Below are 27663 nucleotides of genomic sequence, written 5' to 3' on the forward strand. Positions count from 1 at the left end.
ATGCGGGCTTCTCCTGAGAAGGGAAGGGGCCCCCGTACTATCTTGTTGCAACCAACTGGGGCAGCAATTCGGCCCCACTAACCGTGACTTTACACCCCCACCCCCCCCCCCCCAGAATCACTCCCACCCTTTGAGCAAGTCACAGAACTGTCTTTAGGTGGGCAGCCTGTGTCTGACCTGGAGATCTGGGACAGGCTGGCCTGATTCCAAATGCACTACCTTGAGGCGTGCATGATCTGCTGCCCGCCAATGTCCAAGGTGAAAACGACCCTGTCGCACTGCATCACCTTGAATAGGCCTTCTTAGGAGAATTGCAGGTGCTCCTTGCTGTCCTCTGTGAACAAAAATGAAGTTGGTGGACTGCAGATTCCCAGGGACATGGTAGGGTCGAGAGCAGTGTTGGGAAGGTGGTGGAGGTTTCGGCTTACCCATTGGTACAGGGCCAACAGCTCATAGTTGGACATGCTGTATTTGAGTTCTGGTGTCCAGAGATATTTGCTGAAGGTGACCAAGGGGCACCACTGTTCATCGACCCACTGCTCAAGCACCACGCCATCTGCCCTGTCCGATGTGTCTGTTGTAAGGGCTGGGGGAAGGAAGAATCAAGATGAGCCAAGGATGTGGCCTCCCTAGTACTGCTTTAGTTGTCTGGAATGCTTCAACGGTTTCGTGTGTCCACTGGAGCCCCTTGTCGCTGAGTTTGATGAGGTCAAATAGGGGTTGCATGAGTGTGGCTGCTTCCGGGAGGAAATGATGATAAAAGTTCACCATCCTTATGAATTCTTCTAGGCCTTTGATTGTGCTCAGCTTGAGGAAATTGCTGGATGGCATCTACCTTATCTGGCAGCAGTGTGGTCCCCTCGTGGGTGATATAGTGTCCAAGGAAATCAATTGTTTCAAGGCTGAACTGGCACTTAGCTGGTGTGTCTGAACTCCTGCAAACTGTTGAAAAGACGACTCAAATGCGTCCTGTGTGTGCTGGTGTCAGGGCTGGTGATGAGAATGTTATCCAGATAGACAAAGATGAAATCAAGGGGTTGCTGCCAACCATGTCCACGAGACAATGAAATGTCTAGGCTGTGTTCTTTAGTACAAAAGGCATCCGAAGGAACTCAAAAAGACCGAAAGGTGTAATAATAGCCATTTTTGGGATGTTGTTAGGATGCACTGGAATCTGATGGTACCCCTTGACGAGGTCCACCTTCGAAAAAAATCCAGCAACCCTGGAGTCTTATAGCGTGGAATGGGGTATTTATCTGAAACTGTGATGTCATTGAGTCATTTGTAGTCACCACATGGACACCAACTGCCGGAGTTCTTCTCGACCACGTGCTGCAGGGACACCCAGGGGCTGTTTGAACGGCGGACAAAACTCAATTCCTCTATGGCAGCAAACTCGGTCTTGGCTTGGATGAGTTTGTCCTGCAGGAGGCACCATGCCTGTGCGTACACTGGTGGTCCGGTAGTCTTGATGTGGCGCTCAACACCATGTGCTGGTTTAGTGTTGTGGAAATTGGGCGCCATCAGAGACAGGTACTTGGCCAGTAAAAGGGCATATTAATTGCAGTCCAGAGCATGGATGCTCAACAGTAAAAAGGAACGTTGCCATAGCATGAGGGGATATAATTGGAACATGGTAGTGATGACCAAGCAGCATCTGTTCATGTTTACCAGGAGCTCATGTGCCCAGAGGAAATCGACTCTGAGTAGGGCTTGCCCAACAGATGCAATCATACACTTCCAATGGAAAACAATTCCCACGGCATGGATTGTGACCAGACGGGTGCCAAAGCTAGAAACAAAAGAGCCGATGGCTGCTGGTAGGGTAAGGCCTTTGGGATTGTCCTTGAGCTCGAAGTATGTCAGCAGGATGAAGCTTATCTTTGCATCCACGTCGACTAGGAAATCCCTCCTTGTCCACTAGTCGCTGAGGTAGAGTAGGCCACTATTAGTGGCTGGCCTGTTCATTTCCTGTTGCCAGCTCAACTTGGCATTTGGGTACAGTGTGGAGGAATGCACCGCAATGCGTTGCAGACCTATCTGCGGCGGTAGAAACAGTAATCATTCTGTTTGTCTGAGTGTGCATTACTTTGCAATTGGGTCGCGACTACTGCTGTCACACCCAGCGGTTGGGGGGGATAGGGTTGAGCTGGAGGCGGCGGAAATCGGACGAATATGTATCGAGCTCTGTTGCATGTGGAAAAGTCTGTCTTCTTTCTTGGCTACCAGGTGTGGGGTGCTGAAACCCATGTCTAATATTGCTGAGGAAACATGCACCGGTAGCTGGGTGAGGAACAGGGCCTCGAACAAAAAAGTTTGTGTGCCCATCCACTAAAGGAACCATTTTGTGAATGATCTCGGAGGGATTTCTATCACCCAGGCCTTGCACTTTCAGGATGCGGATGGGAAGCTCGTGCAAGCTGAGTTCCAGGGAATCATGGAGGAAACACCGGAATTGTGTGCACTTATGTTCCATCGGAGGATTTTCCATGAAGGTGCCTACTTTGGCTGCGGTAGGAGCGTCCAAGGCGCTGACAACATGCCAGAGGTTAGTGTCCTCTGAGACAATGCCTCTGACCTGGAAATGTGACTAGACCAGCTGTAACCAGTTTCTGGGCTAATTATCCCAAAAGGGTGGCAAATGCACACCCGCAGCATTGCTCGCAGCTGTTGTGACTGTGGCAGTAGCAGCATCCTGCATTTTGTTGCGTTCAAGAAGGGTTCCAAAGATGTTGGAACCATCAGGGTCACCACTGTGGTGGCTACTCCTGGCGTTACTGAAATGAAGCACATCCACACAGCACAAGGGTGAACCAGTAACTGAACTTGATTTGAATCTCTCGTGCTGCTTTCAGGGGACGGCCCGCTTCCTGTCTGCGGCGCATTGGGTCTAAGAATGATGTCAGTGCACTGTGACACACAACCAGGAAGTGGTGACATATCCGGGCAACGTGTCACCAAATGCAGGCTTCTCCTGAGAAGGGAAGGGAGATCCGTGCCATCTTGTCTCAACCAACTGGGGAGGTGATTTGGTCCGTCTAACCCCGTGGTCGCTCAGCTTGCTAATTGGTAAATTACTGAGCGCTCCAATTCATTGCTCATGATCCATCTGAATTTAAAGAGAAGATTTAAGAAAGATTTTTCCTTTCATTCAGCCTACCAACTATGACATCCAAAGGATTTGCAGAGAAAATACCAGATGATGCCTTGGAACATGATGATAGCAAAAAAAATATGATATTTACCACTCTATGGGGTTTTGCATCCACAGAAGAAATACTTTGTGTGGTGTTTGATTGTGGAGCAAACTTTCAGGGGGGTGGAGAGGTTCCACAAAATTCTCAACTCATACAGGGTCCTGATTTGACCATCCGTAAAGAATCTCGTCATTACTGCAGACGTTGAAGCAATGCTCCATCAGGTGAAAGTACCGAATGAAGACCGTGACATGTTATGATTCCTTTGGTGGCCTAATGGAGACTATGGTCAGAACATGGTAGAATACAGAATGATAGGGCATCTATTTGGCGTGACTTCATCACCAGGTTGTAGGAATTTTGCCCTTAGGAAGTGTGCTGAAGACAATATGGAACAATTCAGCTCTCAAGCCATAAGCATCAACAGGAATAACTTCTACGTGGATGACTGTCTCACTTCTGCAGTTACAGTTAAAGAAGCAATAGCTCTGAGTTAAGAGTGATCTGCAACAAAGGACAAATAACAGTCACCAGGTATTGGCTGTCATACCTGAAAGCAAAGGCAACAAAAAAGAAAAATTTGGATTTAGACAATGACAACCTTCCTGTTGAGAGGGTGTTAGGTATACAATGGTGTGTTCAGCGTGACGTCTTGAAATTCAAAATCATTTTGAAGGACTAACCTCTCACAAGAAGAGGTATTCTATCAACAGTTAGTTCAATATATTATCCTCTCGGAATATTGGCACTATTGTGAATTTAGATAAATTAAAGCATGTGGATTAACTTCATACCTAGTTTATTAACTATATACATCGAGGATGTGTCAAAGAATGACCAATATTCAGTAGACACATTCAGTAACTGAAATAACAACCATATTAGGTGAGAAACATAAGAAAACACTCTGCTACATGTAAACAATATGAATATCAATTACAATAATCAAACAAATATATATACTGTAAAACACCGTTCAGTCTCTGTATTTGGCTCACTAAAATGACCTGAGCATGTTCTATACAGATTTTCACTTATGCTTGAGGGCGGCTCAGATGCTAGCACCTCTACCTGAAACCATTCAGTGTCCATCCTTTCCGGTCCTACTCTTGTGGGAGTATTGTAGTCTTCTGACCCAGGTCCAGGATCCTGATAGTCAGTGTCACAGACTGGGCTGGGCTAGTAAAGGCAGAATATGTCAGCGATTCCTCCTGTATAACTTTACTTCTGAGTGAACAAAATCTGGGCAACTCTCCTTTACTATGCCTGGCCAGTTGTAATCTTGTGAGGTCAGAGACCTGACAACCTGTCCTTCCATTAAAGGCTGAAGTGGTTGGCTTGATCTGTCATAGCACAACTTTTGTGACAGTCTCTTATTGAGAAGCTGGGATTTTACTTCTCGTGGCTTGTGCATATGAGGTTCAAGTAGCTTCCTTGAGACAGGGAGAGTAGTGCGTGTTTGCCTTGACATTGCAGGAGACCCTAGCGTTGTGTCTCGTGGCACATTTCTGAGATTTAGGAGGTTGAGGAAAATATCAGTTCTATCTCAGTGAGATTTCTCCATGAGCTGCTTGGCCCTGTGGTCAGCTCTTTCAGCTAACCCATTAGATTGGGGATACTCTGGGCTGCTGGTGACATGAGTAAAGTCCTTAAATCGCTGGTTTGTAAATTGTCTGATATGAGGACACATGGTGCTCCATTAACTGAAAAGTGTCTCTTGAGTTTTGTAATGACCGTTGCTGAGGTAACGTCACAAAGCAGCTTGAATACGAGTCCTCGAGCACCAAATACTGCTGATAATGTCATTCAAACATACCTGTTGCCACAGTCTACCAAGACAGATCAGGAACTGGATGAGGGAGGAGTGGTTCCTTTTGCTGGTGTGGTTGTGCGCTGATACAGACAGAGCATAACTGTATCTCCTCGTTGATGTCATCTGTCATTGTTGGCCTGTAAACTATGCCTCTTGCTCTCTGTTTAGTAGCTTCTATACCAGGATGCCCTCTGTGTATAATGCTGATGTACTCAGGACGAACAGCATGTGGTTTGATGGGCCACTGATGTCTAATGATAGGGCTGCGTGTCGCTTTAACGCTTCCCAAAAAGATCCCCCTGGCACAGGTCAATCCATCGAAAAGGCCCAAATTCACCGAGCACGCTTTGCTCTGAATTCCACAGAATGGCTGGGCACAAGAGCTGCTTCTCTCCAGCAGTCAGAACGGTTCTCTCATGCAAAATCACAATGTCTTTGCAAATGTATTGAATTCTGAAACAGACTGTGACAAGCCTTCCCTCAGTTCTTCCAATGTATTGGAAGATACAGCTGGGCTGTGACTTGGGTGAAATGTTAAGTGTTAACTTTGACCATTCAGTCCCTCCTGTCCATACTATCCCTTACAGTGATAATCCCATTTCACTAAAACGGGAGCTTGTGTCTAGCTCAGCTTTGACTCTGACCTTCATAGCCACATATATGCGATGTGCAGGATGAACAATTGGGCTCACTTCCGGGTCAAGTCTCATGGAATAAGTTACAGGCAGCTTTCCAAGCTCACCAGAAAAAAGGCCGCTGTATTCATCTTGAATTTGATGTAACAGATTATCTTTAGTGGGACTTAACTGGTGAAAGTCTTTGCTGAATGAGACCAGCTCCATTTGAATGCATACACGCAGCCCTAGAGTGGCAGAACATTCACATGAACAAAAAACGGCAATAGGTATAGCTGTCCCTCTAGGTAGCACTGAAACCTAACCATACCAACCGTTTGGAATTTGCTACCCCCAGAAGGCTTGTGGATTTAATGCATGCTCTTATTTGTTCTTCACTCTTTACTCACTCAAATGCCTTTTTTACCAAGACATTACACTTGGCGGATGTGTCAACTTTAATTTTAACTAAAGTTCCATTAATTTGCACATAGACAAAAGCATCAGCATTTTCTTTGATCTGCACATCAGTTGAATCAACTGTCATTTCCAAAGTTATACCATCGACATAGCATGCCTCATCTGCATTGCTATCTTCTTGGTCTGGTTTTCTCTGGTGAACAGTTCTTCTAGGTCTCCACCTAACGTAGGCCTGTTGCTTGGACTTGATCAATGATTCCATTTGTTACAGGCATGGCCCTGTTGACCCACAGCTGGACATTTGTCTCCTTTAGCTGTATGATCACCTCCACTGTTGTTGCAGTTAGCAATAAACTGTGTCACAATATTTTTCTGGTTGATTCTTCATTTTTGTCTCATACTTGCTTTCTCATGAACTCAGCCTGGACGGCATCAACATTTGTGACTTGAGTGATATGGAGAAGCCAGTGTTTTGTTATGCTCTTTGGTCATCTTATACATTTGACAGATGGAGATAGCCTTCGCTAATGTTAAATCACTATTTCACGGTAGCACCATTCTCATATTTGTCATTATTAGTCTATCTTTAACAAGCTCCTCGCAGAGAACTCCTAAACTGCAGCTTTTTGCTTTGTTTCTTAAATCACTGACAATATGAGTCAATCGTCTGACCAGCTTTCCGATTTTGTGTGTTGAACTTGTGTCTTTTAATAGTAACATTAGTTTAAGGGATGCATTTTCTCGAGGAATTTCAGGAATCTCTTAGGATTCTGCGGGAACAAGGATTAGTCCTCTCTTACCGAGATCGCTCACTTCTCCCGCATACAGGAAAGACCGTTCATGTGCAATGGTTTCCGATCCTGCTAGATTGAGGACAATGTATACTCGAGTACAGGCTGGCTTGCATAGGTCATATGCATTAAATGGTAGGCTATTGAGATGTGCAGAGCAACAAAGGGATTTAGGAGTTGTGGTAAATAGTACCCTCAAGGCTGATACTCAGGTAGATGGTGTGGTGAAGAAGGCATTTGGAATGTTGGCCTTCATAAATCAGAGTATTGAATTCAAGAGTAGGGAGGTTATGATGAAATTGTACAAGGCATTGGTGTGGCCAAATTTGGAGTACTGTGTACAGTTTTGGTCACCAAATTATAGGAAAGATATAAACAAAATAGAGAAAGTGCAGAGAAGGTTCACGAGAATGTTGACAGGATTTCAAGGTTTGAGTGACAGGGAAAGGTTGCGCAGACTGGGGCTTTTTTCTCTGGAGCGTAGAAGATTGAGGGGGGACTTGATAGAGGTGTTTAAGATTTTAAAAGGGACAGACAGAGTAAACGTGGATAGGCTTTTTCAATTAAGAGTGGGGGAGATTCAAACTAGAGGGCATGGTTTAAGATTGAAGGGGAAAAATTATAAGGCGAACGTGAGGGGAAATTTCTTTACGCAGAGGGTGGTGGGGATGTGGAATGAGCTTCCGGCAGACGTGGTCGAGGCGGGATCATTGGTTACATTTAAGGAAAGACTGGATAGTTACATGGATAGGAGAGGACTGGAGGGGTATGGACCGGGTGCTGGTCAATGGGACTAGGAGGGTGGGGATTTGTTACGGCATGGACTAGTAGGGCCGAACTGGCCTGTTCTGTGCTGTAAGTGGTTATATGGTTATATGGCTTGTGCCGCCGGAACAAAAATATCATATTCTTGTTCAAAGATCTGCTAGTTTTTTGGCAACGATACCATCAAAGACAAGTGATTTGGGAATCCGGAATCCATCTGCCATATTCACTGTTTAGCTGTGCTGTCATGACTGGCTTTAGTCCTCCCCACTCAAAAAAAACCAAATCCCGGCCGAAGAACATTAACCTTGAAAAGTCAAGGTCATCCCACTTCTGACACCAGATTGTGAGTTTCGATAAATGAAAGCAAGTGGATAAACTTCAAACCTAGCTTATTAACTATATACATTGAGGAAGGAAAGTAACAGAACTTGGCCACTGGAGTGCGCCAGCAGAAAGAATCCCCTGGAACCACAGCAACCCGGATAAACAGGATATGAATACAGTGGCTGATCTACAGGCACCAATTGTCCTAAGTGGCAAGAAGATCCTGCATGATTTATGTAGGGAGAGGACTGATTGGGATGATGAGATATCAGAATGGACGAGCTGAATTCAGGATCTTTATAAGCTAGAAGACTTCACGACTGACAGTTTCAAACACACAAATTTTGGAACTGTTAACACTTGCTCAATTGCATCATTTTGCTGAAGCACGTGAAGATGGTTGAGGAACTGTTAGTTACCTGTTACTGCAGAATAACAGGGATCAGGTACACTGGGGATTTGCAATGGGAAAAGCCAGAGAAGCCCCATTGAAACTAATCACTATCCCACAAATGGAGTTGATAGCTGCCACCATGGTGAGCAGAATGGACATAATGTTGAACAGTGAGTTGCAGATGAAACTAACAGATTTCATATTCTGGAACAATAGCACACATACATCAACAATAAAACCACAAGGTTTACTCACAGAATCACTGAAATTGATAAAAGTCCATATCCAGAACAGTGGCCATATGCTAACGCAGTTAACAATCCTGCCGATCTAGCTTAACCCTATAACCATATACAGCACAGAACAGGCCAGTTTGGCCCAACTAGTCCATGCCGGAACAAATCCCCACCCTCCTAGTCTCTCTGACCAGCACCTGGTCCATACCCCTCCAATCCTCTCCCCTCCATGTAATTATCCAGTCTTTCCTTAAATGTAAATAACGTCCTTACTTCAACCACCTCTGCCGGAAGCTTATTCCACATCCCAACCACCCTTTGCGTGAAGAAATTTCCCCTCATGTTCCCCTTATAATTTTCCCCCTGCAATCTCAAACCATGGCCTCTGGTTTGAATATCCCCCACTCTTAACTGAAAAAGCCTATCCATGATGACTCTCTCTGTCCCTTTAAAATCTTGAACACCTCCATCAAATCCCCCCTCAATCTTCTATGCTCCAGAGAAAAAAGCCCCAGGCTGCTCAATCTTTCTTTGTAACTCAAACCCTGACATCCTGTCAACATTCTTGTGAACCTTCTCTGCACTCTCTCTATTTTGTTTATATCCTTCCTATAATTTGGTGACCAAAACTGCACACAGTATTCCAAACTTGGCCTCACCAATGCTTTGTACAATTTCATCATAACCTCCCAACTCTTGAATTCAATACTCCGATTTATGAAGGCCAACATTCCAAATGTCTTCTTCACCACTCTATCTACCTGAGTATCAACTTTGAGGGTACTATTTACCATAACTCCTAAATCCCTTTGTTGCTCTGCATTCCTCAATTGTCTATCATTCAATGTATATGACCTATTTAGATTTGCCTTTCCAAAATGCAACACTTCACACTTATCCGTATTAAATTCCATCAGCCATTTCTCAGCCCACTCCTCTAGCTTTCCTATATCTCTTTTTAAGCTACGGTAATCTTCCTCAATGTCCACAACACCACCAATCTTTGTATCATCCGCAAACTTGCTTATCCAATTCTCCACCCCTTCTTCCAGATCGTTAATATATATAACAAACAATAGTGGACTGAGGACCGATCCCTGAGGAACTCCACTAGTCACTGGCCTCCAATTGGACAAACAATTTTCTACCAGTACTCTCTGACACCTCCCATCCAACCATTGCTGAATCCATTTCAATTTATATTGGATTTGTTCTAAAAAAAAAGACAGGTGAAAGAATATCTTCCATTTTTTTCAAGAGCGACCGAAATGGTTTAAGAACTGATGCAATTTCACGGCAGGGGATGCCATGATCGTCACTGACTATTCAGCGCCTCAAAATTCCTGGGTGATGGGGAAGATTTTTGATACCATCCAGGACAAAAAAGGTCTTGTATGTCAAGTTTGGATCAAGATTAAATCTGGTTTTCTGAACAGACCAATTACCAAAATCTGTCTTTCACAAGAGGCAGAAAACTTTGATAATTGACTTTCTCTTTCTTTTGAAATTTAATCTATATATATATATATATATATATATATATATACACACACACACACACACACACACTCCTATGTACTATGCTTCATGTTTTTATTTGTAATGGCAATTATTTTGTTGAAATAATAATTAGGGGCTGGTATTGTAAGGGTTAAAATGCAAGTTGCAAGCAAATTCTGAGGCAAGCAGCCAGTAGATGTTGACATATTTCATGTTACCTCCTAGTAACATCTTTGCTTCAGCTAGTTTTCTCTGTGTGTTGAGATAAACGAGCAGTTTGATTTTATTTGTTTTACAAAAATGCAGACATTAGAAGAGTTCTGACAACTTTCATTGATCATTTTATCATAGTTTTAGTTCCGTCTAACAAAGTTTTAATGGCTTGTAATAATGTAGTAACTGACGTTTAATAAACTGGAAAACACAACTCAACTTTAGTACAGATTTAGTACAGTTTTGAATAGTTCAAAACAACCAAGCAGGATAAAGTTGTACTCAACTTTAGTACAGATTTGTTTGAGTCATAGATCACAATGACAAATAGTCATTACAATGAGAAAGTTGTACATGACATCGGTGAGGCCAAATTTGGAGGATTGTGTGCAGTTTTGGTCACTTAACTGCAGGAAAAATATCAGAAAGATTGAAAGAATGCAGAGAGGATTTATAAGAATATTGCTGGGACTTCAGGAACTGAGTTACAGGAAAAGGTTAAACAGGTTAGGATTTTATTCCCTGGAGTAGGGAGATTTGATAGAGGTATACAAAATTATGAGGGGTATATATAGAGTAAATGTAGGCAGGCCTTTTTTCTACTCAATTTAGGTGAGATACAAATCAGAGGACATGGGTTAAGGGTGAAAGAAGAAAAGTTTAAGGGGAATGTTGGGGGAACTTCTTAACAAGATAGTCGGAGTATGGAATGAGCTGCCAACTGAAATGGTGAATTGACGCTTAATTTTAACATTTAAGAAAAAAATTGGACAGGAATATGAATGAGAATGGTATGGATGGATGTGGACTATGCGCACGTCAGTGGGACTAGACAGAATTAGAGGTTGACCCAGTGTGGAAGGGCCGTTTCTGTGCTGTAACGTTTTGAGGTTCTATGGAGAACGGGAGTTAGATGCAAGAGCCAAGAGATTATTTGGTGGACTTCAAATACTTTATGAAAGCACCTTAAAAGTAAAACACTGTGGATACTGGACATCTGAAATATAAAATACGGGGATTCAGCTCCTCAGGCTACACCTCCGAAAAGAGAAGCATCAATGCTTCAGGTTGGCTATTTCTGGAAATTGGTAGAATTTGGAGATAACCAGGATGCAGAGAAAGTGGAGAGAGAAAAAATGGGCGGGAGACAGGAATATTTAAGAGACAAAAATAGATGATAGTGCAAGACAAAAGTAAAGTGGCAATAAAACAAGTAGTAATAGAATGACAAAGGGGAAATGAGGATGGTAGTCGTATTTTTATCTGAGAATGAAAGTCACTGTGCAATCAGGAGGGAAGCAGTGTTCCACAGGAGTAGGGCTGGGAGTACTCAATTTACAGTAACGATATGGACTAAAATCCAAAAGTCACCTTTTTAAATTTCCTGATGATTACAAATCTGATGCGTTGGAGGGTGGGGTCGCGGGGGGTGGGGGGGGGGCGGGAAGAGCCAAAAACCAATGACTGTATTCCCTGGAGCGTAGAAGGTTGAGGGGTGATTGGATAGATGTATTCAAAATTATGGGGGATGGATAGAGTTAATGTAGATAGGCTTTTTCCACTGAGAGTGGGGGAGATTCAAATAAGAGAGCGTGGATTGAGAGTAAAAGGGGAAAAGTTTAAGGGGAATTTCTTCACACAGAGGGTGGTGGGGGACTGGAATGAACTTCCGGCAGTGGTGGTAGAAGACAGATCGATGTTAATATTCAAGGGAAGGTTGGATAGGTATATGAACGGGAGAGGTGTGGAGGGTTATGGGTCGAATGCGGGTCAGTGGGACTAGGTGGGAGAAGATGTTCGGCACAGGCCAAAATGGCCTGTTTCTGTGCTGTAAATGGTTATATGGTTTTATGGTAGCAAACAATTCAAGGCCATGAGTAAACTTTCAAAATGGCCAACTAATAGCAGCATATTTTGCAGAAAGAGAGAGATAACTTGGAAGGTGAAAATACTAGAATTTGTTGAACTTCATGTTGCATCTAGAATCTTGTTACATTCCCTAATCAGATGTAGAATATTTAGAACCATAGAACATTACATCATAGAAAACAGGCCCTTTTGCCCTTCTAGTCTGTGCTGATCTATTATTCTGCCGAGTCCTACTGACCTACATCAGCCCATAAGCCCTCCGTACCCATCCCATCCATGCATATGCCCAAACTTTTCTTAAATGTCAAAATTGAGCGTGCATTCAGCTGGCAGCTCGTTCCACACACCCACAACTCTCTGTGTGAGAAATTTCCCCTTATGTTCCCCCTAAACTTTTCCCCTTTCATCCTTAACCTATGTCCTTTTGTTTGTATCTCACCTACCCTCAGTGGAAACAGCCTACTCAGATTTACTCTATCCCAGTGGTTCTTAATCTCCCCCCCCCCCCCCTCATATACCACCTTAAGTATTCCATCTGCCATAGGTGCTCTGTCATTAGTCAGGGATTGCTTAAGGTGGTATGTGGGTGGAAAGAAAAAGTTTGAGATCCTCTGTTTTAATCGTACCTAACTGACTCGTTATGTGCACAGTTTCATAACTCCAAAGGAAAAGGGTCAATTACAATTTTTCTCAAGCAAAATATTTCAATAACAATTGGGTCTAGAGCAGTGATTCACAACCTTCCCTTCCCACTCACATAAAAGAGAAGGGAGGAGAGAACCAACAGTTTTGGACAGAGTGAAGACTGAGAAGTTCTCAACGACAGTTTGTCTTGGTGTGTCCAGAAAACGATCAGATCCCCAGGGTCTTTTATACTCGTCAATTTATACCTCTCACGCAGGAATGGGGATGTGGAAGGAGAAAATAGTCACTCAATCTTGAATAATTACCTATCTATCAAAGACATTCCCCTTGTTCTCTTTGACTTAATTTCCAAGTTGAACCTGGGAGAGTTGATGGGAATTGGAAAATTATTGGAGAATGGGAATGGTGTATGCTAAAACTGCCTTCCGTTTGTCATAAGTATAAGGAAATATTAAGAAACTCCAATTCTAATTCATTAAATTAAAAATATCAAATTTATCTTTAATCAGCGAAGAATGAAGTTAGATCTGAAAATAAAAATAAAAAATGAGTTACGTACCTTGCCTCTGCAGAGAAAACTCAAGAGAGTGGACCATTGCTCCTGTTTGGATCCACCTCCAACCGTGGCTGCTTTCTCATAGCCAAGAACATTGACAAATCTAGCAGCCTGTCTTGGTGTGTCCAGAAGTCGACCGGCTCGCATAGGCCTTACATAGGTACATACTGGTCGATTTACACCATTTTCATCCTGAGGCAGAAAGGGAAGGATACAAATACAGTTAAGGGCTTCTAACTTCCAATTCAAAATAATAGACATTATGATCAGAAGTTCTCAAAAAAGCTGTATTAATCTTTGACTCACCATTTAAAAAATGGTTAGTGGTCATACAGAAATACAGCCATGCACAAGCACTCTAGCACATCATGGCCAAGCTAACCATAAAGTACTCAGCAATACGATTCCCATTTACAGCCTCCTAATTCTTTGGAACTCAAGTGCTCGCCTAGATAGTTTGGTGCTTGCACCACCCACTCAGGCAGTTCTTCTAGGCTTAGGTGGAAATGTAGGCCAGTCATATAAAGACAAATTAAGGATCCAGCCTCAAGTTGCGCATTTGGGACAGCAACAGCCTTTTGTGGGAAGTGGGTAGGAGAGAAAATTGGCTATTAATGATTCTATGGCAAAAGAGCTGATAAAGTCAAGCCATACTGTACAAAAAACAGGCCTCTGACATGAAACATCCATGCTGAACTTTTTGTCCCTCTGCATAAGGATTGGGCCTTTCTTGGCCCTGCTTATTCAGACTTTCATTCAATATGGACTCATCTATGATGGATTGGGTTTACTGAGATGGAATACATTAGTTTGTTTCAAAATTTCTTTGCATTTAAATAATCTGGTAATATTTGCTGCTTAGTGCCCTCCATAATGTTTGGGACAAAGACATTTTTTTCCTTTATTTCCCCCATACATTAAATTTGTAATCAAACAATTCACATGTAATTAAAGTACACATTCCAGATTTTATTCAAGGTTTTTAAAAAAAAATTGTATTTATTAAATGATACACATGTTAAACATACAATTAATGAATGAAACTTAGAAAAGACACAACATAAATGCATGTTATTTTGAAAATTAATCCCCTACAACCCTCACCCCCCTTCACTAACCCTTCAAGTTTTATGATAAAAAAGATAATTATCGTGTAAATTATATGTTATCTTTTCCAATGGAATACAAGAACTCAAATCCATAGGCCATCTCTGAATACTCAAATTTTTTCCAAGTAATTGCCAAACATTTTCTGGTCACAGCTAAAGCCGATCTCAAAAAAGACATTTGAAATCTATTTATTTTAAATTCTAAGATAATCCTCTTAATATTACCCAACAAAAACACCACAGGATCTAATAGAAATTTCACTTTCAAAATAACTTCTAGAAATTCCTTAAGTTTATTCCAAAAGGGTTTCACTGTCTTACATCACCAAGTAGAATGTAGAGAGGAACCTAACTCCTTATAACATCTAAAACATAAATCCAAAGAAATAAAATTATATTTATTGAATTTTTCCTGAGTTAAATATAATTGATGAATAAAATTATAATGAACCAATCGATACCTTACATTTATAATTTTAGTCATACTATCCCTACACAAGTTCATCCAATCATCCTGAGAAACACGTATACCTAAATCTTTCTCCCATTTCAATCTAGATTTATGAATATCCAGCTTAAGCATCTTATTCTGTAATAAAGCATACATCTCAGATACTGAGGGTGGTAAGAAGGGACTTGTAAGTAAAATTTCAAACTCAGATTATCTAGGTAACCGTAAAGAATGTCCAAAATTATCCAACAGTAAAGCTTTAATTTGATAATAAGTAAAAATATTTGAAGATGAATCATATTTCTCTTTCATTCTTTGAAAAGAATGAAAATATCCTGCTTCATAGCAATCTTGCACTAATTTAAGACCCTTTTGATCCCATAACTTCAAAAGTTGAATATTAAGTGTAAAGATGAAAAGCTTTTACCTGAAATCTTGCCTTGAGTACCTATGGCTTCATTTTTTTTAAAAAATACCATAAATCCATTAATTGTTTCAAAACAGGTAAATTATAATTACTCAATAATTTAGGATTCCATCTATAAATAAACTGATCCATCTTCTTCTCACTAATTTGAGATAATTCAATATTAGCCCATATCAAAAGTTTATCTACTTCAAACATCCTATTCATAAATTTCAATTGTGCTGATGCATAATAATTTTGAAAATTAGGAAGTTGCAAACCTCCTAATTCATATTTCCAAGATAACTTCTGTAACGATACCCGTACCATTTTATCCTTCCATAAAAATGTCCTCACCAAAGCATTTAAATCTTTTAAAAAATTTTTTGAGGAATCTTACAAGGAATAGAAGGGAAAAAATACTGAATTTGAGGAAAAATATTCATTTTGAGACAATTAACTCATTCTATTAATGTAATCAGTAAATCTTTCCATCGATTCAAATCATATTTAATTTTAGACAATAAAGGCAAATAATTTAATTGATATAAATGACTATAATTACAATCTATCTTAACATGTAAATACTTAATCTGATCTGACCATTTAAATTTCACAATATGCCTACATGAAGAATAATCCATTTCAATTAAGGGCATAATCTCACTCTTCTCCCAATTAATTTTATAACCCGATATCTTACCATACTGTTCCAATCTATCATGCATGTTCCTCAAAGAATTCTGAGGTTCTGTTAAATATATCAAAACATCATCTGCAAACAAATTAATTTTAAATTCATCAGATTTCACCTTAATACCTTTAATATTACTATCTTGTCTAATCACCTAAGCCAAAGGTTCAATAACTAATGCAAATAGAGCTAGTGTCAAAGGGCAGCCTTGCCTTGTCAATCTAGTTAACATAACTGTCCATTTGTCACGACTCTAGCAGTAGGACTTCTATATGAAGCCTTAATCCAACCAATAAAAAGGAGCCAAATTTAAATTTATCCAAAGCTTTAAATTAAAAAAAAACTCCACTCTACTCTATCAAAGGCCTTTTCTGCATTCAACAAAATAACCATTGGTAGGTTAGATTCCTCCCGAGAAACATTAATTAAAGAAATCAACTTCACAATATTATCTGCCGAATAACGATTTTTAATAAAACCTCCCCTGGTCTAAATGAAGTAAATCTGATAAATATTTAGCTAGCCGATTAGCTAGAACCTTCGCCACAATTTTATAATCAACATTTAATAAAGAAATAGGTCTATAAGACCCTGCTTTAAATGGTCCCTATCTTTCTTAAGGAAAGCTGTAATAATTGTTTTAGATAAAGAATGAACCTGTCACCTGCTTCAATACATCCATCAATAAAGAAATTAATAAATCCTGAAATTCTTTATAAAATTCAAAATTAAAACCATCATCTCCTGGAGACTTCCCACTAGGCATAGATCAAAGTGCATCTATTACTTCTTTAGCAGTAAAAAGCATTCAAATCCTTAATAACCTTATCACTCAAAAAGGGTAAATGCAAATCAGATTTTAAAAATCATCAATTTTAACCTCATCTTTCACTACTTCAAAAGTATACAATTTTTCATAAAATTGAAACACACCATTAATTTCCTGAGGTTGATATGTAAATTGAATCATATCTAATAGCATTTATTGTTCTAGTAGCTTGCTTCATTTTTATCTGCCAAGCTAATACTTTATGAGCTTTCTCCTAACTTAAAAGACCTTTAAATTCTCAAATTTATGAGTTTGTAACAAATTATATCGTAACTTCATATTAACTAAACATATTTTCTTAATCTTTGTCGAATTTCGCTGTATATACTTTTCTAAAATCTATCTCCTTCTCCAATTTATTTACTTCAGCAACATTGTTTCTTAATTTTAACAGAATAACTAATAATTTGTCCCCTTAAACAAGCTTTTAAAGCATCACATGAAACAAATTTATTATCAACTGAATCTATATTTATTTTCAAAAAAAGCTGTATATGATCCCTTATAAAATTACAAAATTCAACGTTTTCATCAAAAAAGAATTAAATCTCCAAAAATAAATATTATCAATTCTCTCTGAACAAATACACGTTATTAATAACAAAGAATGATCAGACAAAAATCCTACTCTTATATTCAACCTTCAATACCCAGCCTTGTAATTGTGCTGATACCAAAAATAAATCTATTCACGAATAAGAATAATTTTGAAATGAATAAAATGAAAAATCTTTCTCCTTATGAATTAACTTTCTTCATATATCTATTAAATTCATATCTTTCATTAACACCACCAATTGTTTAGCCATTTTTGTCCTAACTACTGATTTTGGAGATTTATCTAATAGTGGATTCAAACAACAATTAAAATCACCAGCTATCATAATTTTTTCATATGCTTGATTTAAATTAAGAAAAGAATCCAACAAATTTCTCATCATCTATTCGGAGCATAAATATTCATTAAATTCCAACACTCAGAAACATTTTTACAATTAACAATCAAAAGTCAACCAACTGACTCAATAATTGATTCCAATTTAAAAGATAACTTTTTATTAATCAAAATAGTTTCTCCTCTTGCTTTTGAATTAAACGAAGACCTATAACTTGTGCAATCTCTTTTCAATTTCTGATCCTTCTCAGTCAATTGTGTCTCTTGCAAAAAAGCAACATCAACCTTCAATTTTTTAATATACGCCAACTCTTTTTCTCTTAATTGGATTATTAAGCCTGTTAACATTAAAAGTGCACATAATATGCATCATTACAATTCATTTCAAACACCTCCCCATGGCAACCACACAAAAAGGACCAAATTATCTCCTCAAAAGAAAAAAACATATATATAACCCCCCCCCAAAAAAATGCTGTACTATCTCCCTCAATTAAATGGGAGTAACAAATGCCACAAGGTGGCCACAACTTTGGAAGGATCGGTAGCCAAACTATCTACCCCAAACAGAACAAAACAAATGAACAAATTATTTCAAATATGATATGCTTTCTCCAGATCTCTATTAACTTGATCATCATCAATGTCAATCAACTGCTGAGATTCCTTCTCTCATTTTCCATTCTACCCCTTCTGAACTGAAACAGGCAGTTGGAAAAAACTTTCTTGACTTTTCATCTCTTTATTATCCGATAGAGTTTGCAAATGTAAGAGCTTCAACATCACCAAAAAATAACTGGGATTGAAAGTCTCCATAAAAAACTAAGTACAGCAGGATATCGAAAAGCAAATTTATATCCTTCCACAAAACAGCTTTAATTGAATTAAATTCTTTACGATGTTTAATAACAGCTCGACTCAAATCAGCATAAAAGACTATTATTCTTAACTACCAAGGGGCCTTGATTGCTTCTCGCATTTTGACAACAACTCTTAAGATAAATTCTCTATCTTGATAGCATAAACATCTAATCCTGATAAAATATGGAGTTTTACCTGGAAGAGGTTTCCTTCTTATCACTCTATGAGCTCTATCCAATTCCAGACCATTCAGGAAATATTCTTTCCCCAAAACTTCAGGAATCCATTTCTGAAAAAATTGAACGAGATCCAGACCTTCAAAATCTTCCAGGTGACCAACAATTTTATCATTATTTCTTCGACTTTGATTCTCCAATGCATCAACTTTCTTCAATAAATAATTTCTCTGAATTTCCCAACCAGTAAATGAATCCTCCATCTGACCCATCTTTTCCTTACATTTTTCCACATCTTCTTTACATTCATGAAAATCCTCTTCAATCTTCTTAAATTTATCTTGCACTTTATCCATCATTTTCAGACTTTGCCACATCCAACTTAATATCAGCAAGTTGTTCCAACATAGATGAAAAACCTTGACCCATCTGAGTTGCCAAATTTTCTATCTGTTTAGATATATCAATTTGTTGTGGTGGATCTGCATAATAAGGGTCAGATTTAAACATTGTTAAAAGCTGTTTAAATATAGGCCTAACCTTGTTTATGATAGTTTCTTCTTCCTCCATAACGATAAATTTCTTCTTCTTCCAGTCCTCCAGTGTCTCCTTCTTCCTCATTGATGCTAAAGGCATTTCAGCCCAATTGCAAGTTCGGACCCCCCCTCCCGTCAGTCCAGGATTGCTGGACCGAGAGAAGTTGGGTCTCCCCGCAGTCCGGGCCATATTTAATATAATGCGCATGCTCCTCCTGATCCAGAGGACAACATCAGGTGTCGGCGCCATCTTCTGCAATGCTGCGTGAAGTCGGCACTGGAATCAATCGAGTGAATCCTACTGAGGACCTGTTGCGGTCAACTTGGATAAGGAGGAATCTACTCCGAAGGCTCTACTTTGAAGTTCTTCTGTACGATAGCTGTTTAGGTCGTTTTTTTTAACTGCTGTGCTTTTGTTTTCCTCATAATTGCTTCCAGAATATATCAGCAATATCTTCAATATTTTCTGAAAAAATTTAAAAACTTTAAAAACGGGTTTTTAATAGTGCTGCCAGAGGGAGGTGCTTCTCCACATCTTCCCACGCCATCACGCCAAAACCTCCCCCCTGGTTATTTTTATACCATTTGGATTGATCATGTAGAAATTACAACACTCTTTATACATCGTCCCCTCATTTCAGGGCAGGATAATGTTTGGGACATTTGATTTCACAGGTGTTTGTTTGTTTGTAAGTAATCAGGTATGCCACATTGACCACCGCCAGTGGGCTGATAACGCCTCAAACCGTGCATCTTGGCGCCTCACAGTTTGGCGGGCAGCAGCCTCCTTTGAAGAAGACCGCAGAGCCCACCTCACTGACAAAAGGCAAAGGAGGAAAAACCCAACACCCAACCCCAACCAACCAATTTTCCCTTGCAACCGCTGCAATCGTGTCTGCCTGTCCCGCATCGGACTGGTCAGCCACAAACGAGCCTGCAGCTGACGTGGACTTTTTTACCCCCTCCATAAATCTTCGTCCGCGAAGCCAAGCCAAAGAATCAGGTATGTTTAATTGCTGCATATATAAGAGAGCTAGGTCTGCTTCTAAGCTTTTGATCACCTTTGGAACCTGTAGTTGTCATTTCTCAACATGAGCACCAATGAAAGCCAAAAAAAAAAGCCATTATGAGGCTGAAAATCAAGACTAAAACAGTAATGGCAACTACAGGTTCCAAAGGTGATCAAAAGTTTAAAAACAAACCTCATCACTTATATCTGCACCAATGAAGTGATTAAACATTCCTGAGGACTCACAAACACCTGTGAAGCCAAATGTCCCAAAGATTATGATGCCCTGAAATGAGGGGACTATGTGTAAAAAGTGCTGCATTTTCTACATGGACAAACAAAAAGGTATACAAATAACCTTGAATAAAATCTGGAATATGTACTTCAATTACATGTGAATTGTTTGATTACAAATTTAAAACTGTGGAGCACAGAGGCAAATAGTTTTAAGAAAAAGTGCCTTTGTCCCAAAATTTATGGAGGGCCCTGTATACAATACCTATATATGCATATTTTAATATGGGCAATTTTTTTTCTTCCTTCATTAAATTACTAATTTACATCAATGGACTAGACAAGTATCTGATACATCTATCAAACTGCCATATATGTATATATGAATAATATTTTTAAAATATTGAAATATATACATCACACTTGAAAGTTGCAGGTACTTGCATAATTACTAAGGTAGCTGAAAAAGAAATTGAAACACAACCTTAAACCCACACCTGTGCAAAGATTTTTACAAGTCTGGTATTATGTGAAGGTCTGATCTGAAGATACTCTCTCCACCACTGTTTGGCATAGATGAGGTACAAGCGTTCCTTCTCTATAGTCTTTTGACGCTCTAACGTTAACTGGAAAATTGAACAGATAAAAAAACAGGAAACAAATTATGACACAAATTTAGAGCACAAAACATAGGAGCAAAATTAGGCCATTTGGTCCACTGAGCCTACCCCACCATTTCATCATGAATATTTTACTATCTTTTTATTTTAAACCTCATTCTCCCTATAACCCTGGATTCCTTTCCCAATCAAGAACCTATCCACCTTTGCCTTAAATTTGATCATATGGTTATGTGCTTTTATTGCAGCAATTTTTTATTTAGCAAGTGTTAGTGATTTTAAGCAACAAAATAAAATCAAGTTCATTCACAATTATTTGTCCAAATAATTATGTTGCATGTGTTAAGCCAGAATAAATGTGCTGGCAGGCAACTCAATTTATGAAGGAAAATCCTAAGGATTTCTACAGGTATATTAAAAACAAAAGGATAGCAAAGAACAAAATTGGTTCCCTTGAAGATCAGCGTGGTCAGCTTTGTATGGAGTCAAAAGAGATGGTGTAAATTTTAAACTTTTTTTCCCCATCACTCGGGAAACAGGTACAGAATCGTGGGAAATAAGGAAAATAATCAGTGAGGTCATGGAATGTACAGATTAAAGAGGAGGAAGTGCTTGCTGTCTTAAAATAAATAAGGATAAATAAATCCCCAGAGCCCAACAAGATATTCCCTCAGGCCTTGAGGAAGGCTAGAGAAGAAATTACAGGGGCTCTGGCAGAAATATGTAAGATGTCCTTAGCCAAGGTTTTGGTGCCGGAGCATTGGAAGGAAGCTCACATTATTCTGTTGTTTAAAAAAGACTCCAAAGGTAACCCTGGAATTATAGACTGGTAAGCCTGATATCAGTAGTAGGTAAATTATTGGTTAAACACCAACTACCACGCTCAAAGCCATGTTGACTATCCCTAATCAGTTTCTAGCTATCCAAATAATTGTACATCCAATCTTTCAGAACTCCTTCCAATCTTGTAATTTTTCAAGGAGTTTACCAGAAAAGTAGACGAAGGAAGGGATGTGTGTGGAATTTGTCTACGTGGACTTTAGTGAGGTCTTTGACAAGGTCGCACATGGGAGGTTAGCCAGGAAAGTTCAGATGCTAGATATTCATGGTGAAGTAGTGAACTGGATTCAACAATGGCTGGACAGGACTGCTTCTCAGACTGGAGACCTGTGACTAGTGGTATGCCTCAGAAATTGGAGCTGGGACCACTGGTGCTTTTCATCTATATCAATGCTCTGGATGATAATGTGATAATTTGGATCAGCAAGTTTGCAGATGATATCAAGATTGGAGGTGTTGTGAACAGCGAAGGTTTTCAAAGCTTGCAGAGGGATCTGGACCAGCTGGAAAAATGGGCTGAAAAATGGCAGCTGTAATTTAATGCAGAGAAGTGTGAGATGTTGCATTTTAGAAGGATTAACCAAGAAAGGACATACATGGTGAAAGGCAGAGCATTGAGGAGTGCGGTAGAACAAAAGGGACCTGGGAATAGATACATAATACCCTGAAAGTGGTGTCACAGGTTGATAGGGTCCTAAAGAGATATTGGCCTTCATAAATCAAAGTATTGAGTATAGGAGTTGGGATGTTATAGGAAGAGTAAATATGGATAAGACTTTCTTCACTGATGTAGGTGAAGTACAAACCAGAGGACATGGGTTAGGAGTGAAAGGGGAAAAGTTTAGGGGAACGTCTTCACACAGACTGGTGGGAGTGAGGAATAAGCTACCAGCTGAGTTGGTGAATGTGGGCTCAATTTTAACATTTAAGAAGAAAATGGACAGGTACATGGATGGAAGAGATATGGAGGGCTATGGACTGGGTGCAGGTCAATGGGACTAGACAAAATAAATGGTTTGGCACAGACTAGAAGGGCTGAAGGGGCCTGTTTCTGTGCTGTAGTGTTCTATGGCTCTAACTACAAGAAGATCTTGGAAAGGAATCCAATGCAAAAGAAAGGCTAATGTAAACATAGAGCAGAGCAAGCATGATTGGAAGTGCAAACTGCTTCACCAGGATGGACTGTTTCCATGATGATGCAAAGGAAAACTACATGGAAATGATATTTTCATGCTACCTTTGCTACACTTGCTGTTGAAGACCATCTTTTTAGGAAGAGTTGGAAAGAATCCTTGGGGATTTCCAGCTGTATACTGTATAGTTTGTTCAGCAACCACTTTCCCCTGGTGGTGGAAGGAAACTAATTTATCATGAATGAACCTGATTATTAATTAGCACACACTTCTACACCAAAAGACTTTCCATTCAAGGTGACGACTTAGGTTGCCAGATAGTACTGGTTACACATAAAGTGTCAAGTGGTCAATGTTTAAAAAGATCACACCTGTCACATCCTCAGATTTGGGGCCTATTAGCACTTTTGAACTGTAACCAGTGTTCTATAGAGCAAATATGCCAGCCAATTTTGCCAGCCCAAAACCAGCAATCTGATAATATTTGAACAATACGTTTTTGATGATGTATGCAAAAGTATTAACAAAGACTCCAGGGATACTTCCAATCTTCCATATAACAGTACTTAGTCTCTTCAACCACCTAATAGGGGACATTTAACTCTTCATCCAAAAGACTGATTTCTCCGAATTGAGCTAGTAGTCTGGGGGTGCACGAGGCATTGAGAAACAGAATTTGTCTAATTTCTTGTTAATGAGCAGGCTAAGATATTTCAAACTAAGGCAAAAAAAAATCATATACTCTTTCTGGGATATAATGAATCAGTGCCAGCTGTCGGGTTTGAATTCTTACAATCTATTTCATTGAGAATAATGCAGGGTGAAATATGGTAGACAAACTGTATGACCAGTAAAGTGTATAATGATCCTATTAATCCAGGACTATTAACATTGGAGACAACTACATAATGTTGGGATATTTGATTGTTTTGGTGTACACTGAGCAACTCACTGGAAAAGTGCCTCTGTCCTTTCTATTTTTTGAAAAATATATCAGTTTACAATCAGCTAAGTTCACTAGAAGGCTATTGGCTCCATTCGCTGGAAAAGCAAGATGAGGTACAATGCCAAAGGTACAAATTCACAATGTACATGCTTCAGACAATACATTGACAAATGGTCCAGGCTGTGGTATCATTTCTCAGGAGATGAAGAACCTTTGGCCAGATCACACCAAAGATGCACCATATTTGATTATTAAAACAACCAAATACAGTAATGTAATTCTGGAAAGACACATTTACTAATGTCAAGAAATCAATGGCTCTAAAGTTAAACAAGAAAATATAAGGTCAAGTGCAATACTCAAAGGTGCTGGAGAAACTCAGCAGATCACGTAGCATCTATATGAAGTAAAAGATAACCAACATTTCAGGCTTGTGTTCTTTGTGTTAGGTCTGCTTTGTTCAAGAATGAGTGAGTCAGACACCAGACTGAGTCGAAATCAAGGTTCTTTATTACCGGATTGTAGCACTTGCAACTAACAGTGTTAGTTGGAGAAGGCGCATTCTCCCGATATCAGCAAGTGGTGTTTTTTTTATACCTCAGGACACGCATTTAGTAAATTATCATACCATTGCATTGTCCAATGAATAAGCTGTTGCTACCCTTCTCTGTTAGTCTGCTGCACATCATCTTGTTATTGCCACACTTATCTTGAGCGTGCAAGGTCACACCTGCATCCTGTTACTCCTTAGTACTGGGTGACTCCTTCTCCGGTCCCAACTCATGATGTTTTTACCTTACATTTGTCAGAAATAAGAAAAAGAACAGGCAGATGTCTGAAAGAAAAGCTTAGCAGGATTAAAAGGAGGAAAGGAGATGAAAGAGGAAAGGGGAGAAGCACAGGCTAACAGGTGAATACAGGTAGGAGGGTGGAAGAGATAAAAACCCAGAACGGCGCTATACCTTATTCCAGAGGGTAACAACTGTTCTTGAACTTGGTGGTGCAAGTCTTGTGGCGCTATACCTTATTCCAGAGGGTAACAACTGTTCCTGAACTTGGTGGTGCAAGTCTTGTGGCGCTATACCTTATTCCAGAGGGTAACTACTGTTCCTGAACTTGGTGGTGCAAGTCTTGTGGCGCTATACCTTATTCCAGAGGGTAACAACTGTTCCTGAACTTGGTGGTGCAAGTCTTGTGGCGCTATACCTTATACCAGAGGGTAACAACTGTTCCTGAACTTGGTGGTGCAAGTCTTGTGGCGCTATACCTTATTCCAGAGGGTAACAACTGTTCCTGAACTTGGTGGTGCAAGTCTTGTGGCGCTATACCTTATTCCAGAGGGTAACAACTGTTCCTGAACTTGGTGGTGCAAGTCTTGTGGCGCTATACCTTATTCCAGAGGGTAACTACTGTTCCTGAACTTGGTGGTGCAAGTCTTGTGGCGCTATACCTTATTTCAGAGGGTAACAACTGTTCCTGAACCTGGTGGTGTGGGTCTTGCAGCACCTAGATCCTTATTCCCGATTGCAGCAGGGATTACAGAGCGTGTGCTGGGTAGTGTGGATCCTTGATTGCTGCTGCTCTACTTCGGCAGGGTTTGCTGTAGATGTTTTCGATGGCGGGGAGTGTTTTGTCTGTGATGTCCTAAGCTGTGTCCACTACTATTTTCAGGGCGTTCTGCTCAGAATATTGGTGTCCTCATGGTGCAGCCAGTCAGCACACTTTCCACCACACACCTGTAGAAACTTGCCAGGGTTTCTGGTGTCATACCAATTCTCCGCAAATTCCTGAAGAAGTAGAGGCGCTGACATGCTTTCTTCACGAATTATTGTGTTGTGTCCAGGAAAGATCCTCCGAGGTAGTGACTCACAAGAACTTAAATTTGCTCACTTTTTCCACCTCTGGTCCCACAACGATCACTTATTGGAAGGGATAGCTCTTTGATTGAAGGAATGGAAGGGGGGGTGGGGAGTTGGAGAAAAGGAGACAGAAGGTGAAGAGAGAAATAAGGGGGGAGGTTTAAGGAAATTATAGGTCGCTCAAAGTTTCATTGTCTTTGCCATCCTCCACAAGAGAGCTGTTGAATCTATTGATTATGGTATTACATCTCTTTATACAGCCAACATCACTTGTTACCAAACCTGAAGGCAGTCATATCCATTTTATAATATCCTTGTACTGAATCTTCAGAAACCCAAATGATTACATAGCTCACATCTTTCATCCTGCTTTGCTGCCAATACATCAAAATATGAAGAACACAAATCCTAGAGATAAAATTGACCAGTATTATGGGCAATAAAGTTATTTATATTGAAAAGGGGTGGGGACTGTCAAGAAAGTCTTGAAAAATAGAGACCATAGAACATTACAGCACAGAAACAGCCCCCTTCGGCCCTGCTAGTCTGTACCGAACCTTTCTTTTTGCCTCGTTCCACTGACCAGTCCATAAAACTCCATGCCTCTCCCATCCATATACCTGTCCAAATTCTTCTGGCATCTCATTCTATACTCTCACCACTCTGTATGAAGAAGTTTCCCCTAAACTTTTCCCCTTTCACTCTTAACCCATGTCCTCTGGTTTATATCTCACCTATCCTCAGTGGAAAAAGCATATTTACTCTCTAACCCCCTCATCATTTTAAATCACCCCTCATTCTTCTACACTCCAGGGAATATAGTCCTAACCTGTTTAACCTTTCTCTGTAACTCAGTTCATGAATTCTGGGCAACTTCCCAGTAAATCTTCTCTGCATTCTTTCTATCTTATTGATATCTTTCCTGTAGTTAGGTGAAGAAAACTGCACACAATACTCCAAATTTAGCCTCACCAATGTCTTATACAACTTAACATAACATCCCTTATCCTTTACTCAATACTTTGATTTATGAATGCCAATATGCCAAAAGCTCTCTTTACAACCCTATGATATCACTCTCATGGAGTTATACATCAGTTATCCCAGATCCATCTGTTCTTCTGTACTCCTCAGAGCCCGACTATTTGTCTTTTCTTGGTTTGTCCTTCAAAATGCAACACCTCACACTTGTCTGCATTAAATTTAATCGGCCATTTTTCCAGCTGCTCCAGATCCCTCTGCAAGCTTAGAAAACCTTCTTCGCTGTCCACGGCACCTCCAATCTTAGTGTGATCTGCCAACTTGCTGATCTAATTTACCACATTATCATACAAGCACCAGTGGTCCCAGCACCAATCCCTGCGGCACACCACTAGTCGCAGGCCTCCAGCCTGAGAATCCCTGCGGCACACCACTAGTCGCAGGCCTCCAGCCTGAGAATCCCTGCGGCACACCACTAGTCGCAGGCCTCCAGCCTGAGAATCCCTGCGGCACACCACTAGTCGCAGGCCTCCAGCCTGAGAATCCCTGCGGCACACCACTAGTCGCAGGCCTCCAGCCTGAGAATCATCCAGCACTATTTTCGGCTTCTCCTGCCCAGCCATTGTCGAATCTAGTTCACTACTTCCCATGAATACCTAGCGTCTGTACCTTCCAAACTAACCTCCCATGTGGGACCTTGTTAAATTCCTTACTAAAGTCCACGTAGCCAACATTCACAGCCTA

The 27663-nt window shown here is 40.2% G+C and overlaps 1 protein-coding gene across 2 annotated transcripts in view; it reads right to left on the reverse strand.

The window, feature by feature from the left end:
• Positions 1-27663, reverse strand: part of cep76 (centrosomal protein 76) — a 119531-nt gene that overhangs the window by 31096 nt on the left and 60772 nt on the right. The window contains exons 7-8 of one of the 2 annotated variants that reach the window (XM_069922453.1): positions 21038-21166; positions 13344-13532 (exon numbers count right to left, since the gene is read on the reverse strand). In XM_069922453.1, the coding sequence (XP_069778554.1) occupies positions 13344-13532; positions 21038-21166 (318 nt within the window). The remainder of the gene's footprint in view (positions 1-13343; positions 13533-21037; positions 21167-27663) is intronic. The other variant, XM_069922454.1, reaches the window with a different exon arrangement.

Source organism: Narcine bancroftii, chromosome 2 (genome assembly GCF_036971445.1).
Source record: "Narcine bancroftii isolate sNarBan1 chromosome 2, sNarBan1.hap1, whole genome shotgun sequence".
Lineage (NCBI taxonomy): Eukaryota > Metazoa > Chordata > Chondrichthyes > Torpediniformes > Narcinidae > Narcine > Narcine bancroftii.